This window comes from Microcaecilia unicolor, chromosome 9 (assembly GCF_901765095.1).
Source record: "Microcaecilia unicolor chromosome 9, aMicUni1.1, whole genome shotgun sequence".
Classification (NCBI taxonomy): domain Eukaryota; kingdom Metazoa; phylum Chordata; class Amphibia; order Gymnophiona; family Siphonopidae; genus Microcaecilia; species Microcaecilia unicolor.
This window is the reverse complement of record NC_044039.1, coordinates 72,630,794-72,645,278: the sequence shown is the minus strand read 5'-3', so window position 1 is coordinate 72,645,278 and position 14,485 is coordinate 72,630,794. Positions and strand designations below refer to the sequence as shown.

The 14,485-nt window shown below is 49.6% G+C and overlaps 1 protein-coding gene across 4 annotated transcripts in view; it reads left to right on the top strand.

The window, feature by feature from the left end:
• The window catches only part of NUP50 (nucleoporin 50), a 353,557-nt gene that overhangs the window by 97,137 nt on the left and 241,935 nt on the right, over nucleotides 1-14,485 (top strand). For all 4 annotated transcript variants that reach the window (XM_030214692.1, XM_030214690.1, XM_030214691.1 and 1 more), the window contains one exon: nucleotides 4,432-4,510. In XM_030214692.1, coding sequence (XP_030070552.1) covers nucleotides 4,442-4,510 — 69 coding nt within the window. In that variant the 5' untranslated portion in view covers nucleotides 4,432-4,441. The remainder of the gene's footprint in view (nucleotides 1-4,431; nucleotides 4,511-14,485) is intronic.

Genomic DNA, 14,485 nt, shown 5'->3' with positions numbered 1-14,485 from the left:
ACCTTAACAGGTAGACGGTTTTTCCGGGGAAAGAGGAATGCTCCCTATGCTTACAATAAGCGTAGGTACAATCCACCTTCTTGACAGCCTTCTCAGGCTCAGCCCCAGCGCGCTCGTTAAAATTTTTTCACCAAAGGTTGCCTCTCATAACCTCCGACCGATGGGTTCTTCAAATAGTCCAGTTAGGGTACTCCCTCAATTTGATCTCCACTCCTCCAAATTGCCCACCGGGAGCTTAGTCCTTCAGCTTCCAGCACAGGCAGGTACTTATAGAGGAACTCTTCGCCCTTCTCAGCGCCAATGCGGTCAAGCCCGTTCCACCAGGGCAAGAAGGGCTGGGATTCTATTCCAGGTACTTCCTTGTGCAAAAGAAAAAAGTGGGGATGCGTCCCATCCTAGACCTAAGGGCCCTGAACAAATTCCTGGTCAGAGAAAAGTTCAGGATGGTTTCCCTGGGCACCCTTCTTCCCATGATTCAGAAAAACAATTGGCTATGCTCTCTGGACTTAAAGGATGCTTATACGCACATCCCGATACTTCCCGCTCACAGGAAGTATCTTAGATTCTGTCTGGGAACACAGCATTTTCAGTATTGTGTGCTACCCTTTGGTCTGGCATCTACACCCAGGGTCTTTACAAAATGCCTGGCAGTTGTTGCAGTGTCGCTACGCAGACTGGGAGTGCATGTGTTCCCTTCTCGACGATTGGCTGGTGAAGAACACCTCAGAGGCAGGAGCTCTACAGTCATGCAGATGACTCTCAAACTCCTGGAGCTACTCGGGTTTGTTATAAATTACCCAAAGTCCCATCTCCTTCCAGTTCAACAACTAGAATTCATAGGAGCTATGCTGGACTCTCAGACAGCTCGGGCCTACCTTCACGAGGTGAGGGCGGACAATCTTCTGTCCCTGGTTTCTTGGGCCAGAGCGTCTCAGCAGATCATAGCTCGGCAGATGTTGAGACTTCTGGGCCACATGGCCTCCACAGTTCATGTGACGCCCATGGCACGCCTTCATATGAGATCTGCTCAATGGACACTAGCTTCCCAGTGGTATCAAGCTGCGGGGAATCTAGAGGATGTGATCCAGCTGTCCACCGATTTTCTAAATTCACTTCGGTGGTGGACAGTTTGATCCAATTTGACCTTGGGACGTCCCTTCCAAATTCCTCAGCCTCAAAAAGTGCTGACGACAGATGCATCTCTCCTGGGCTCCACACTCAGGGAGCTTGATCCTTCCAGGAATCAGGTCTTCAGATCAATCTCCTGGAGTTGCGAGCGATCTGGAACGCTCTGAAGGCTTTCAGGGATCGGCTATCCAATCAAATTATTCAGACAGACAACCAGGTTACCAGGTACTACGTCAACAAGCAGGGGGGCACCGGATCTCGCCTCCGTGTCGGGAAGCCGTCCAGATGTGGCTTTGGGCTCGCCGTCACGGCATGTTTCTCTAAGCCACGTATCTGGCAGGCGTAAACAGTCTGGCCGACAGATTGAGCAGGATAATGCAACCTCATGAGTGGTCGCTCAACTCGGGCGTGGTACGCAAGATCTTCCGGGAGTGGGGCACCCCCTCTGTGGATCTTTTTGCCACTCAGCTCAATCACAAGGTCCCTCAGTTCTGTTCCAGACTTCAGGCCCACGACAGACTAGCGTCAGATGCCTTTCTCCTGCATTGGGGGACAGGCCTTCTGTATGCATATCCTCCCATACCTCTTGTGGGGAAGACTTTGCTGAAACTGCAGCAAGACCGCGGAACCATGATTCTGATTGCACCCTTTTGGCCGCGTCAGATTTGATTCCCTCTTCTTCTGGAGTTGTATTCCGAAGAACCATGGAGATTTGAGAGTTTTCCAACCCTCATCACTCAGAACAAGGGGTCGCTTCTACATCCCAACCTCCAGTCTCTGGCTCTCACGGCCTGGATGTTGAGAGCATAGATTTCGCCTCCTTAGGTCTTTCTGAAGGTGTCTCCCGAGTCTTGCTTCCAGGAAAGATTCCGCTAAGAAGAGTTATTCTTTCAAATGAAGGAGGTTTGCCGTCTGGTGTGACAGCAAGGCCCTAGATCAGTGATGGCGAACCTTTCAGAGACCGAGTGCCCAAACAGTAACCCAAAATCTAATTATCGCAAAGTGCCATTCCCCTGACCCCCCCCCCCCCCCCCCCCCCCCCCGGCCTCCTCCCTCCCCCCGAGTTCCAGGGCCCTCCTTCCCTCCCTCCCAGTTCCAGGGTCCATCCTCTCCATCCCAGTTCCACAGGATCCCCCCTCCCTCTGAGTTCCAGGGTCCCCCCTCCCCTCTCCCTCCCTCCGAGTTCCAGAGTCGTTGTTGTCCCTCCCTCCAAACCTCCGAATTTTAAGTCATTTCTTGACTTACCTCTTCGGGGACGGGTTACGGCGGCCGGCAGCAGTGCTAAAATGCATGCAAGCTCGGCCCTTCTCTCTCTCTCTCTGAGTGCTGGTCCTGCCCTTGCGGAAACAGGAAATGAGAGCGGGACCAGCGCTCAGAGAGAGAGAAGGGCCAAGCCTGCACGTATTTTAGCGCTGCTGCCGGCCGCCATAACCCGTCCCCGATGAGGTAAGTCAAGAAATGACTTTTAAAATTTGGAGGGAGGGAGGGACGATGACTCTGGAGCTCGGAGGGAGAGGGGAGGGGGGACCCTGGAACTCGGAGGTGACTGTCTGAGGCGACAGCTTGCGTGCCAACAGAGAGGGCTCTGCGTTCCCTCTCTGGCACGCGTGCCATAGGTTCGCCATCACTGCCCTAGATCCTTGCTCTTGTCCTACACAGACCCTGCTTGAATACCTTCTACATTTGTCAGAGTCTGGTCTCAAGACCAACTCCATAAGGGTTTACCTTAGTGCAATTGGTGCTTATCATCAACGTGTAGAGGGTAAGCCTATCTCTGGACAGCCTTTAGTTGTTCGCTTCATGAGAGATTTGCTTTTATCAAAGGCTCCTGTCAAACCTCCACCAGTGTTATGGGATCTCAATGTCGTCGTCACCCAGCTGATGAAAGCTCCTTTTGAGCCACTAAGTTCCTGCCATCTGAAGTATTTGACCTGGAAGGTCATTTTCTTGGTGGCTGTTACTTCAGCTCTAAGAGTCAGTGAGCTCCAAGCCTTGGTAGCCCATGCTCCTTATACAAAATTTCATCATAACAGAGTAGTCCTCCTTACGCACCCTAAGTTCTTGCCGAAAGTGGTGTCGGAGTTTCATCTTAACCAGTCAATTGTCTTGCCAACATTTTTTCCCCGTCCTCATACCCGCCCTGCTGAATGTCCGTTGCATACATTGGACTGCAAGAGAGCATTGGCCTTCTATGTGGAGCGGACAAACCCCTTCAGACAGTCCGCTCAAATGTTTTTCTTTTGATCCCAATAGGAAGGGAGTCGCTGTCAGGAAACGCACCATTTCCAATTGGCTAGCAGATTGCATTTCCTTCACTTATGCCCAAGCTGGGCTGACTCTTGAGGGTCATGTCACGGGTGGTCATCAGTCCACACATTCACAACTCATTACTGCCTCCAGCAGGATTCCCGACATGACAGTTCGGGCAGTCGGTGCTGCAGAATCTGTTCTGGGTCTAGAATCCAACTCCACCCCACCCCCCCAGGCCCATTTTTTGTTCTGTTCCAGGCTGCACTCTGTTAGCTGTTTCTTCGTAGGTCAATCTCTATTCTGTCCTCGCTGTTGTGAGGCCCAGTTGACCACCTTTCTTGTTTTGAGTGAGCTTGGGGGCTAGGAATACCTCACATGTGAGAACAAGCAGTTTGCTTGTCCTCGGAGAAAGCGAAGATACTTACCTGTAGCAGGTATTCTCCGAGGACAGCAGGCTGACTGTTCTCAGCAACCCGCCTACCTCCCCTTTGGAGTTTTATTCTTTTTTGCTTTGAAATAACTAGGCGGGAACGGATGCGTGTGGGGGGGGGGGGGAAGATGGCCGCGCATGCGCAGTGCGTCCGTCCCGAGCTTTGCGGGCAGTTGTAAAGCTCTTTAGATTTTACTGGAAAAAAATGTCCGCTCCTGGGGCCGCCGTGGATGCCGACCCACATGTGAGAACAATCAGCCTGCTGTCCTCAGAGAATACCTGCTACAGGTAAGTATCTTTGCTCTCTGGTATGGCATTAGCTATGGCGGAACAATGTAACCCACATTAAGCCTGCAAATAGGTAGGACAATGTGAGATACAAATGCAACAAATACCAGATTTTCAGGACATGGATTCAGAGAGATGTACATATATATATAACTTGTCGTCTTTTTCTGGATTCATGTAAATGTGCAGATCATAGCTGTATAAACATGCTGGAAACTGTGCTCCTTATTTTTGAGTGGACTTAATTTACTCTGACTATCCTGAATCTGGGGTAGCTTAACAAAAAGCCAGTCCTTTTACTGGCTTATTTATTGTTAAGGTGTTTTCTGTTGCAGGTGCAGTAAAATGGCAAAGAGAATGGCAGAGAAAGAATTAACTGATAGAAATTGGGATCAGGAGGAGGACACCGAGGAGGTAAAAGCAAATGCTACTTTGGGTATCCTATTTTCTAAGTTTCCCATTAAAATGTCTTTATCGACCCTGTTATTTAAATTGAATATGCATGTATTGTGTAATTATATGCAGTCAGTGGCGTACGCGGGGCGGTGGGGGCGGTCCGCCCCGGGTGTCAGCAGGTGGGGAGGGGGGCTCCGCTGGCACTGCAGTCCAGCTCCGTCGACGGACAGATGACCCTCTGCCACCCGGCACCCAGCCTAAAAAACAAACAAAATGTGAAGCGCCTCCCGTCTGGTCTGCTCTACTCTGCTGTAAAGAAAGCAAATTGCCTCGTCGCGTCGGCCCTTCCCTCACTGTATCCCGCCCTCGCGGAAATAGGAAGTTACATCAGAGGGCGGGGCACACTGAGGGAAGGGCCGATGCAATGAGGCGATTTTCTTTCTTTGCAGCAGAGCAGACCAGACGGGAAGCGTTTCAGTTGTTTTTTTTTTTTTTTAAAAGCTAGGTGGCAGGATACGAGGGTCGTCTGTCGACGGAGCTGGTAGGCAGGTGGGACTGGGTCAGGGAGGGGGGGCTCAGATTGGAGAAGAGGACAGGGACTGGATCTGGGGGGGGGCTCAGATGGGAGAAGGGAACTGGGACTGGGTGGGGGGCTGAGATGGGGACTGGGTCTGGGGGTCGCTCAGATGGGAGAAGGTGACCGGGACTGTGTGTGTGTGTGGGGGGGGGGGGCTCAGATGGGAGGGGATTAGGTCTGGGGGGCTCAGATGGGAGAAGGGGACTGGTGGTGGGGGGGGGGGTGAGCTCAGATGGGAGAAGGGGAAGTGGGTCTGGAGGGGTGAGCTCAGATGGGTGAAGGAGCCTGGAGCTGGAACTGGGGTCTGAGAAGGGGGCAGGAGGGAGAATGGGTCTGGGGCTGAAAAAGGGGGCCCTAATGCAAGGCATGTGGATGAAGGGGACGGACTGGGGGCTGAAAATGAGGGTAAGTGGGATAAGGGGGCTAGTACTGGAACGGGGGGCTGGAAAGGGCAGGGGCTGAAACTGTGGGGACTGAGACTGAAAAGGGGACAGGGAGAAGTGGCTGGAGGCTGAAGCTCGGACTGGTGGGAGAAAAGGGCTAAACTGGGACTAGTGGGATAGTGGGGCTGAAAATGAGCAGGTGGGAGATGTGGGCTGGGGCGGGAACTAGGGGCAGGTAGGATAATGGGGCTGGAACTGGGGGCTGAAAAGAAGGGGCAGTGAGAGGGAGGGCAGACCCTGGATGGATAGGAGAGGGAGGGAAAATGGTGGATTGAAGGGGTGGATGGAAGGGATGGCAGAGAGAGCGAAGAAGGATGTTGGATGGAAGGAAGATGGTGAGAAGAAGATGAGGAAAGCAGAAACCAGAGAGAACAAACTGTAAATAAAATATATATTTTTATTTTTTTGCTTTAAGATATAGTATTGTAGATGTGTTAATGAATGTTTCCATAGCGTCCCACAGATCAATCCAGAGACGAGTGGGTTATGTCCCCCTACCAGCAGGTGGAGATAGAACTTCAGTCTTAGTATGTGTAGACCTGTGCAGCCAGCTTAAACTCGGTATTCTCTCTATCTCAGCAGGTGGATGGACATATCCTGTGCAGCTCTCTGGATTGAGATTTGCTCCTAGCCTGTTTTCTCAGGATTAGTTGAGCTACGGGTTCGTGGCCAGGTTGAGCCAGTAAGGGGTACACCTGGTGGGGCCAGTTCCCTCCCGTACCCCGTTTCGGTTGCCAGGCTTGGTAAAACTCCTTGTCACTCAGCTTCTGATTCTCTCTGCAACTCCTGCTTCTATATATATTAAAAAAAAAAAAAAAAAAAAAAAAAAAGAGAGAGAAAGACGAGGATGGAAGAAAATAAAGCAGAGCAGCAGGTGATAAGGGCTTTTCAGCTCTTTCACCACACGGTTGGTAATTTCCTTCCTTTGGGGCTCTGTTTTCTCCTTCACTATTGAGGTGAGTGTCATTTTCTTCTTTACCGTTGGAGCGGTTCGTCAGTTTTATGGAGCGGAACTTGGCTTTGTGTGGCCCTCAGCACAGGTGTTTTATTTTGGGCGCTGGCAGGGGAGCATTGTTTTTAGGGCTCTGTTGGTATGCCATATTGAGCTGCAGTTTTGGCGGGATCTCGCCGTCGCGGGCACCATTGTGTGCTGGGGCTTAATTTTTAGAGCGACATTTTAGGCTCCTCTCCTATTATTATTTAGATAGCGCGCTTAACACGATCAGACAGTCTGGTGGGGCGCGGGGCAGCAGCATTTTTACCGGCCCAACTTTCTCGTCAGCTGTTTCTGTCTAAGGGAGGGGAACTTTGAAAATTTTCGAGGGCTGATCCTCGTTTCCCTCTCGGGATGACTTGGGGCGCTAGTAGCTTAACTGATGTTCGTTGCTTTTTGGGCAGTATTGTGTAGCTGCAAGGGAACGTTTTTTGTGGGCCTCCTGTTCTAGGGGGAGGTTAATTGCGGCTGTATGTGTTTGCCTGCGCTAGGCTCTTTTCGCCTTCTTCGGCTGCATGTATTTTGCAGGGGGTGAGGGCTTAATTCCTCTCTGACTGGCTTGTTAGCGTTGCTAGCATGTTTCCTTTCTTGTGCATATTTAGTGCCTTTCTAGAACAGCAGTTGGTGTTTCTAGCCCAGGCTACTGTTTCTAGCATGTCTGATGGGTAATTAAGTCTGATCCCACGGGGGGAGGACAGGGGTTTAGCTTCAGCTAGCCTCTTCTCTGAGTCCTCCTGCTGGCTAGGGTGTTCATGCTGCCATGAGCACACATGTGGACTCACCTCTCTTTATTAGTGCTTCTTAGTTAAGTGTGGATTGGTATCCTTTTTGGATGTTTATGACAGCCTGCTCCTTCTTCAGGCACCGAGCCCTGCTAGGTCTCTTTGGCTTTCAGGGTGTTTTTGGTGTGGGCTTGTTCAAGCTACGGGCATTGTGCTCTGTTTTGTTTCAGACTTCTTTCCAGCCAGTTCTTGGCAATATCTGGTAGTAGTTAGCATTGGCTTAGGAATCAGTCCACGGATGTGGCTTCCAAATCATTTGGCATCCTGCCTTTTGGAGTAATTCTGGCACTGGAGCAGATCTAGGGCAGTTGGGTTTAGACCTGAGGGACTTCCGAGTCTCGGAGATTGCCAGGGGATGATGGTTTTCCTCTTGGTGGGGGGCAAGAAATCCACTCCGGGTTTCCATATCCTTTGACAAACCACCTGACTGCTGTTTAAATGAGCTCTGTTTTTACTTCAGGGCAACTTATGCCTACGGTATCTTGTACCCCTGTTTGGTTTCAGGAGCAGTGATCTAAGTTTATCTCAGCTCAATGTGTCTTCACATAGTTACAACCTGGACTTCATTACAGTTTTTCTTGGAGTCTACATGCAAGCTCTGACACGGTCAGGCAGTCTTGCCACCTTGCCAGAGTTTCTTCCTTTGGGAGAAGTGGCGTCTGTTTCCAGTTGCTATTGGGAAATGTGACTTTATTTCCTTTGCTTGGTAGTTGCACCCAGGGAGCTTTCTTCCTGTTAGGATGTAGAGGCTCGGGTGTTTACGGTTCAGCCTTTCACAATGGGGAACTGGCAAGATGTAATAGTTCTGTCTGGTGGGCAGAGTTGAAATCCTCCCTGGACCTCAAGGAGTTTTTTTTATTTTCATAGTCCCAGGGTTCCTGGCGGCAAGGGGTCTTAGCGAATTATAACTATGTCATTCAGCCTTTCCATCTTGCCGAGGATTTTTTTCACGGGGCTGGCTGGTTTGCCTCTCTCTCTCTACTCTACAATCGTCAGACACGTTTCCTTCTCGTTTTTTCAGTCTTTAGGATTGGTAATCAGTATCTCCAACAGTCAGTTGTTTCCCTCACTAATCTTGCCTATCAGGTCTGATGTTCCATGTAGTCTTGGGAAATCCTTTCCTTCCGTTGCTCCACTTCACATGCCAGCTCAAGTCAGGTATTACTTTTCATGCCAGGTCCAGCACATGGGAGCAAGGTTTTTCTTTCTTGGTCACTTCCCCTTGGGCCTCTGCCCGTATCAGATTACTTCAGGGACTCCTTCTCTACTTGGGCCCCCTTCTCTATGGTTCTCTTCAAGTCAACTTGGTCTCCAGGGGTGATTTCAGCTGATATTTTAGGGTTTTTTTTCTCGCTGGAGTTTGTATCTGCAGCTTGTAGGCTGTGAGGGGGTGCCGTAGCTGGTGTCCACAGTTTTGGATCCCTAGGGGGTGTTCTGTTTTTCTCAATGAATTTCTCCTGTTTGCTCTGAGTGTCTGCAGGGTACTTTCCTTCTTGTAGGGATTCGAGTGGCCCTTGATAGGCAGCTGTTAGCTCTATCCCTCTTCTGAGTACCCTCGGGAGGGTGTTGGACCGTTCTTCGGATGATCTTTCTGCTATTGATATTGAAATGGGTTCAACTTTTTTGGCAGATGCTCTTTATGATTTGCTTCGGGTTTCTTCTTCTAAGTCTATGGCTCTTTCTGTTGCGGCTCATCGTACGCTTTGGATGTGCGGTTGGTCGGCGGATGCGGCATCTAAGTCTAAGCTTAGTAAATTTCCCTTTAAGGGCTCCTTTCTATTTGGAGAAGAATTAGACAAGCTGGTGCATAGCCTGGGTGAGGCTAAGGTTCCGAGGTTGCCAGAGGATCGTCCGAGAGGCTCTGGCTGGGGCAATTTCTCGGCTCGTGGTACAGGCTGTGATTTTCATCGCTTTCGGTCAGGCAGTTTTTTTCCAGGGACAACGTTCCAGATTTTTCCAGTGGACTCAGTCCTTTCGGGGAGGTCGTAGAGGAGGTCGAGAGGCAGGGAGTTCCCTTTCCTCCTCCTCCCGCCCTCAGCAATGAAGATTTGCGGGCCCAGCCTCTAGTCCAGGTAGGTGCTTGATTGGCACAATTTCAGGAGAGGTGGGCCCAGATTATTTTGAATCAGTGGGTATTAGAGGTTATTCGAGACAGGTATGCATTAGAGTTTGCTCACCCTTTGTCGGATGCTTTCCTAGAATCCCCTTTCTGTTCTCGCATCAAGGCCGGCGCAGTCAGAGATACTCTCTGCAGACTTCTGGACCTTCGAGCAATTTGTCCGGTTCCTTGGGCGGAACAGTGTCAAGGCTGTTACTCCATTTATTTTCTGGTACCCAAGAAGGAGGGTTCTTTCCGTACGATTTTAGATCTCAAGGTGGTCAATCGAGCCCTCAAAGTGCTCTCTTTTCGTATGGAGACTTTGCGGTCCATCATTGTTGCAGTAGGGTCCGGGAAGTTTCTGACTTCTCTCGATCTAACAGAAGCCTATTTCCACATTCCTATTCGTCCTTGTTTTGCGGTGCTAGGCCACCATTTTCAGTTTCGGGCTCTTCCCTTCGGTCTTGCGACGGCTCCTCGTACATTTACCAAGGTCATGGTTGTTGTAGCTGCGGCTCTCAAAGGAAGGCATTTTGGTGCATCCTTACTTAGACGACTGGTTAATCCGGGCGAAGTCTTACAATGAGAGTGTTCAGGTGACAGCTCGGGTGGTAGAAGTCTTGCAGTCCATAGGTTGGGTAGTCAATCTGCAGAAGAGCTGTCTTCAGCCTTCTCAGGCGATAGAGTATCTGGGAGTCCGGTTCGACACAGAGCAGGGTTGCATATTTTTTCCGTCAACCTGTGTCCTCAAGTTGCAGGCTCAGATTCGTCAGCTTTTGCAGCAGTCGAGACCGTCAGCAAGGCACTATCTGCAAGTTTTGGGCTCCATGGCAGTGTCGATCAAGGCGGTGCTCTGGGCCAGAGCTCACATGAGGCCTCTTTAGAGGTCGCTTCTGTCGAGATGGTCGTCCCAGAAGGATTCGCTTCAGCAAAGTTTGTCACTTTTGCTCCAAGTGAGGACCAGTCTATGATGGTGGCTTCTGGGGGCCAATTTGACCAAAGGTATGCCTCTAGATCAGCCCAGCTGGACTATGGTGACAATGGATGCCAGCCTTCTCGGCTGGGGAGCTCACTGTCAGGGGCAGGTTGCGCAGGGTCTCTGGTCCCATCAGGAGACATTATTTTCAATCAACCTGTTACAGACCAGAGCGATTCGTCTGGCGCTGCAGAGGTTTCTTCATCTTCTGAGGGGACGAGCAGTACGAGTAATGTCAGACAATGCCACAGCGGTAGCCTATATCAGTCGGCAAGGAGGGACGAGGAGCTTGCCGTTGGAGCGAGAGGCGTCTCTTCTACTTCAATGGGTGGAAGTCCACCTGGTTGCTCTGACAGCGGCTCACGTAGCAGGGGTCTTAAATGTTCAAGCAGACTTTCTCAGTCGTCACATGCTCGATCCCGGGGAGTGGTCGCTAAGCAAAGTGGCGTTTCGGCTGCTGGTCAATCGTTAGGGGGGTAGCCCAGGATGTACCTGTTTGCCTCTGCGGACAATGCAAAACTTCCTCTGTTTTTCAGTTGTCGCAAGGATCCCAAAGTGCAGGGCGTGGACGCTCTTCTTCAGTCCTGGCCGGCCGGTCTACTGTATGCTTTTCCTCCGTGGCCATTGATAGGGTGTCTTCTCCAAAAGGTCGACACGCACAGGGGTCGTCTGATTTTGGTGGCACCGGATTGGCCTCAAAGTCCGTGGTACGCCAACCTTCGTCGTCTCCTGGTGGATATGCCCCTCAGGCTTCCGGTCACACAAGATCTGTTGTCACAGGGTCCGGTCATTCATCCGGATCCGTATCGATTCTGTCTTATGGCCTGGCTCTTGAAAGGGCTAAGCTGATTAAGAGAGGTTATTCAGCTCAGGTCGTTGCTACTATGCTACGTTCTCGTCGCCGTTCTACCTCTTTGAGTTATGTGCGCACTTGGAGGATATTGAGGACTTGTGTAAGGAGTTTAGTTTTTCTCCTTTTAGTGCTTTGGTTCCTCAAATTTTGGATTTTTTGCAGTGGGGTTTTGACAAAGGCCTTGCTTTGCCTTCTGTTAAGGTGCAGATTGCGGCTTTGTCATGTTTTCGTGGTCGGATCCAGGGGAGGTCTCTAGCTAGTCATCCGGATGTGGTGCGTCTTTTGAGGGGGGGTTAATCTCCTTCGTCTCCCCTCTCAATGTTCTTTTCCTTGTTGGGATCTGAATTTGGTGCTTACAGTTCTTACTAAGCCTCCCATCGAGCCTTTGTCGTCCTGTACTCTGAAGGGCTTGACTCTGAAGACAGTATTTTTGGTGGCCGTGGCTTCGGCTAGACGAGTTTCGGAGTTGCAAGTGTTGTATAGATCACCATTCTTGGAGTTCTGTTCCGATCGCGTAGTGTTGCGCCCAGTTCCTTCCTTTCTGCCCAAGGTAGTGACTCGGTTTCATGTTTCTCAGTCGGTGGTATTGCCTGTGTTAGGTTCTTTCTCCAGCTCAGAGGAGCAGCGGCGTTTGAAGAGTTTGGATGTCAAACGGGTGTCTACTGATGACATTCGACAATCTGATCGTTTGTTTGTTCTGATTGGAGGGGAGCGTAAAGGGTTTATGGCATCTAAGCCCATTATTTCTCGATGGCTTAAAGAAGTGATTGCCTCAGCGTATCTTCTTTCTGGTAAACCTGTTCCAGAGCATGTTAAGGCTCACTCTACAAGGGGCCAGGCACGCTCTTGGGCAGAGCGTTGTTTGGTGCCTCCAGAAGACATTTGTAGGGCGGTGACCTGGTCGTCCTTGCATTCTTTCTCTAAGAATCTTAGACGTCCTCAGTCGTCGTCAGGTCACTTTGAGCACGCGTTTTGTCGCGGGGCTGCTAGGGTCCCTCCCATAATTTCACTGCTTTACTTCCCATCAGTCACATTCTGGGCCGGTCCGGAGGGACGCTAAGGAAGGGTAAATTAGACAACTGCTAATTTGCTTTCCTTTAGGCCCTCCAGACCGGCCCAGATCCCTCCCTTCAAGATGTATTTTTTTTTCTAAAGTTGCGAGTTCTTTTTTGGAGCTGTGTTGCTAGTTTAGAATTAATAAATACATATATAAATATGAGAAATATTCTCTGCTTTACTGATGTGTCCTGTTTGAAGGACCATGGTATGTTGGAAGGCACTTACCCTTAGTTGGCAATGTGCCGGTGGCTGCTCAGGTTTTTGGATGCACAGTTTAGGTGTGTTTTCTATGACTTTACTTCTCCTTTGGTACTTTATTACTGTACTTAAGCACTGCCACGCTGGGAAAAGACCAAAGGTCCATCAAGCCCAGCACTGTGGCTCCGACAGCGGCCAATCCAGGCCCCAAGAACCTGGCAAAAACCCAAAATTTAATAACAATCAATGGACGTTTTCTTCAGGAATCTGTCCAGACCCCCTTTAAACTCAGCAAGGCCAGCTGCCGTCACTACCTTCTTCGGCAATGAGTTCCAGAATCTAACCACATGCTGAGTAAAGAAAATCTTTCTCCGATTTGTTTTAAACCTACCACATTCTAATTTCATCTTGTGTCCCCTGGTTCTATTATTGTTAGAAAGCGTAAACAAACGCAAGTGGTTGAGAAAATAAAGGTTAAAGAGTTGGCGTTCCAGAAATACAGAAAAACTCAAGAAAAGGAACACATGGAGGAATACCGGATGAAAATGAAAGAAGCCAAGAGAGAGATACGACTGGCAAAAGTGCAAGCGGAAGAACAAATGGCTAGAAATGTATGGAGGGGTGACAAAAATTTCTTCAAGTATATTAGTGAAAGGAGAATGACTAAAAAGGGAATTGTGAGACTAAAAGATACTGCGAACCGCTATGTGGAAAATGATGAAGAAAAAGCAAATTTGCTAAATAGATACTTTTGTTCTGTTTTCACAGAGGAAAATCCTGGAGAAGGACCGCGATGGACTGGAAATAGTACAATTGAGAATGAAGTGGATAGAGCACCGTTCACGGAAGAAAGTGTGTATCAACAACTTGAAAAGCTAAAGGTGGACAAAGCCATGGGACCGGACGGGATCCACCCCAGGATATTGAGGGAGCTCAGAGAGGTTTTGGCGGGTCCTCTTAAAGATTTGTTTAATATATCCTTGCAGACAGGAAAGGTTCCGAAGGATTGGAGAATGGCAGAGGTGGTCCCTCTTCACAAAAGTGGTGATAGGGAAGAAGCTGGAAACTACAGGCCGGTAAGCCTCACTTGGGTTATTGGAAAAGTAATGGAAGTGATGCTGAAGGAAAGGATAGTGAATTTCCTGGAAGCCAATAAGTTGCAAGATCCGAGACAACATGGTTTTACGAAAGGGAAATCGTGCCAAACGAATCTCATTGAGTTCTTTGATTGGGTGACAGGAGAATTGAATCAGGGACGAGCTATGGACGTAATCTACTTAGATTTCAGCAAAGCTTTTGACACGGTTCCCCACAGGAGGCTCTTAAATAAACTGGAGGGGCTGAAGATAGGACCTGAAGTGGTGAACTGGATTAGGAACTGGTTGACGGACAGACGCCAGAGGGTGGTGGTGAATGGAATTTGCTCGGAGGAAGGAAAGGTGAGTACTGGAGTGTCTCAGGGATCGGTGCTGGGGCCGATTCTGTTCAATATATTTGTGAGTGACATTGCCGAAGGGTTAGAAGGTAAAGTTTGCCTATTTGCGGATGATACTAAGATCTGTAACAGAGTGGACACCCGGGAGGGAGTGGAAAACATGAAAAAGGATCTGAGGAAGCTAGAAGAATGGTCTAAGGTTTGGCAATTAAAATTCAATGCGAAGAAATGCAAAGTGGGAGTAGAAATCCACGGGAGACGTATGTGTTAGGCGGTGAGAGTCTGATAGGGCTGGTGGTGGGGGAGAGGGATCTTGGGGTGATAGTATCTGAGGATTTGAAGGCGACAAAACAGTGTGACAAGGCGGTGGCCGTAGCTAGAAGGTTGTTAGGCTGGTATAGAGAGAGATGTGACCAGCAGAAGAAAGGGGGTGTTGATGCCCCTGTATAAGTCGTTGGTGAGGCCCCACCTGGAGTATTGTGTTCAGTTTTGGAGGCCGTATCTTGTTAAGGATGTAAAAAGAATTGAAGCGGTGCAAAGAAAAGCTACGAGAATGGTATGGGATTTGCGTTACAAGA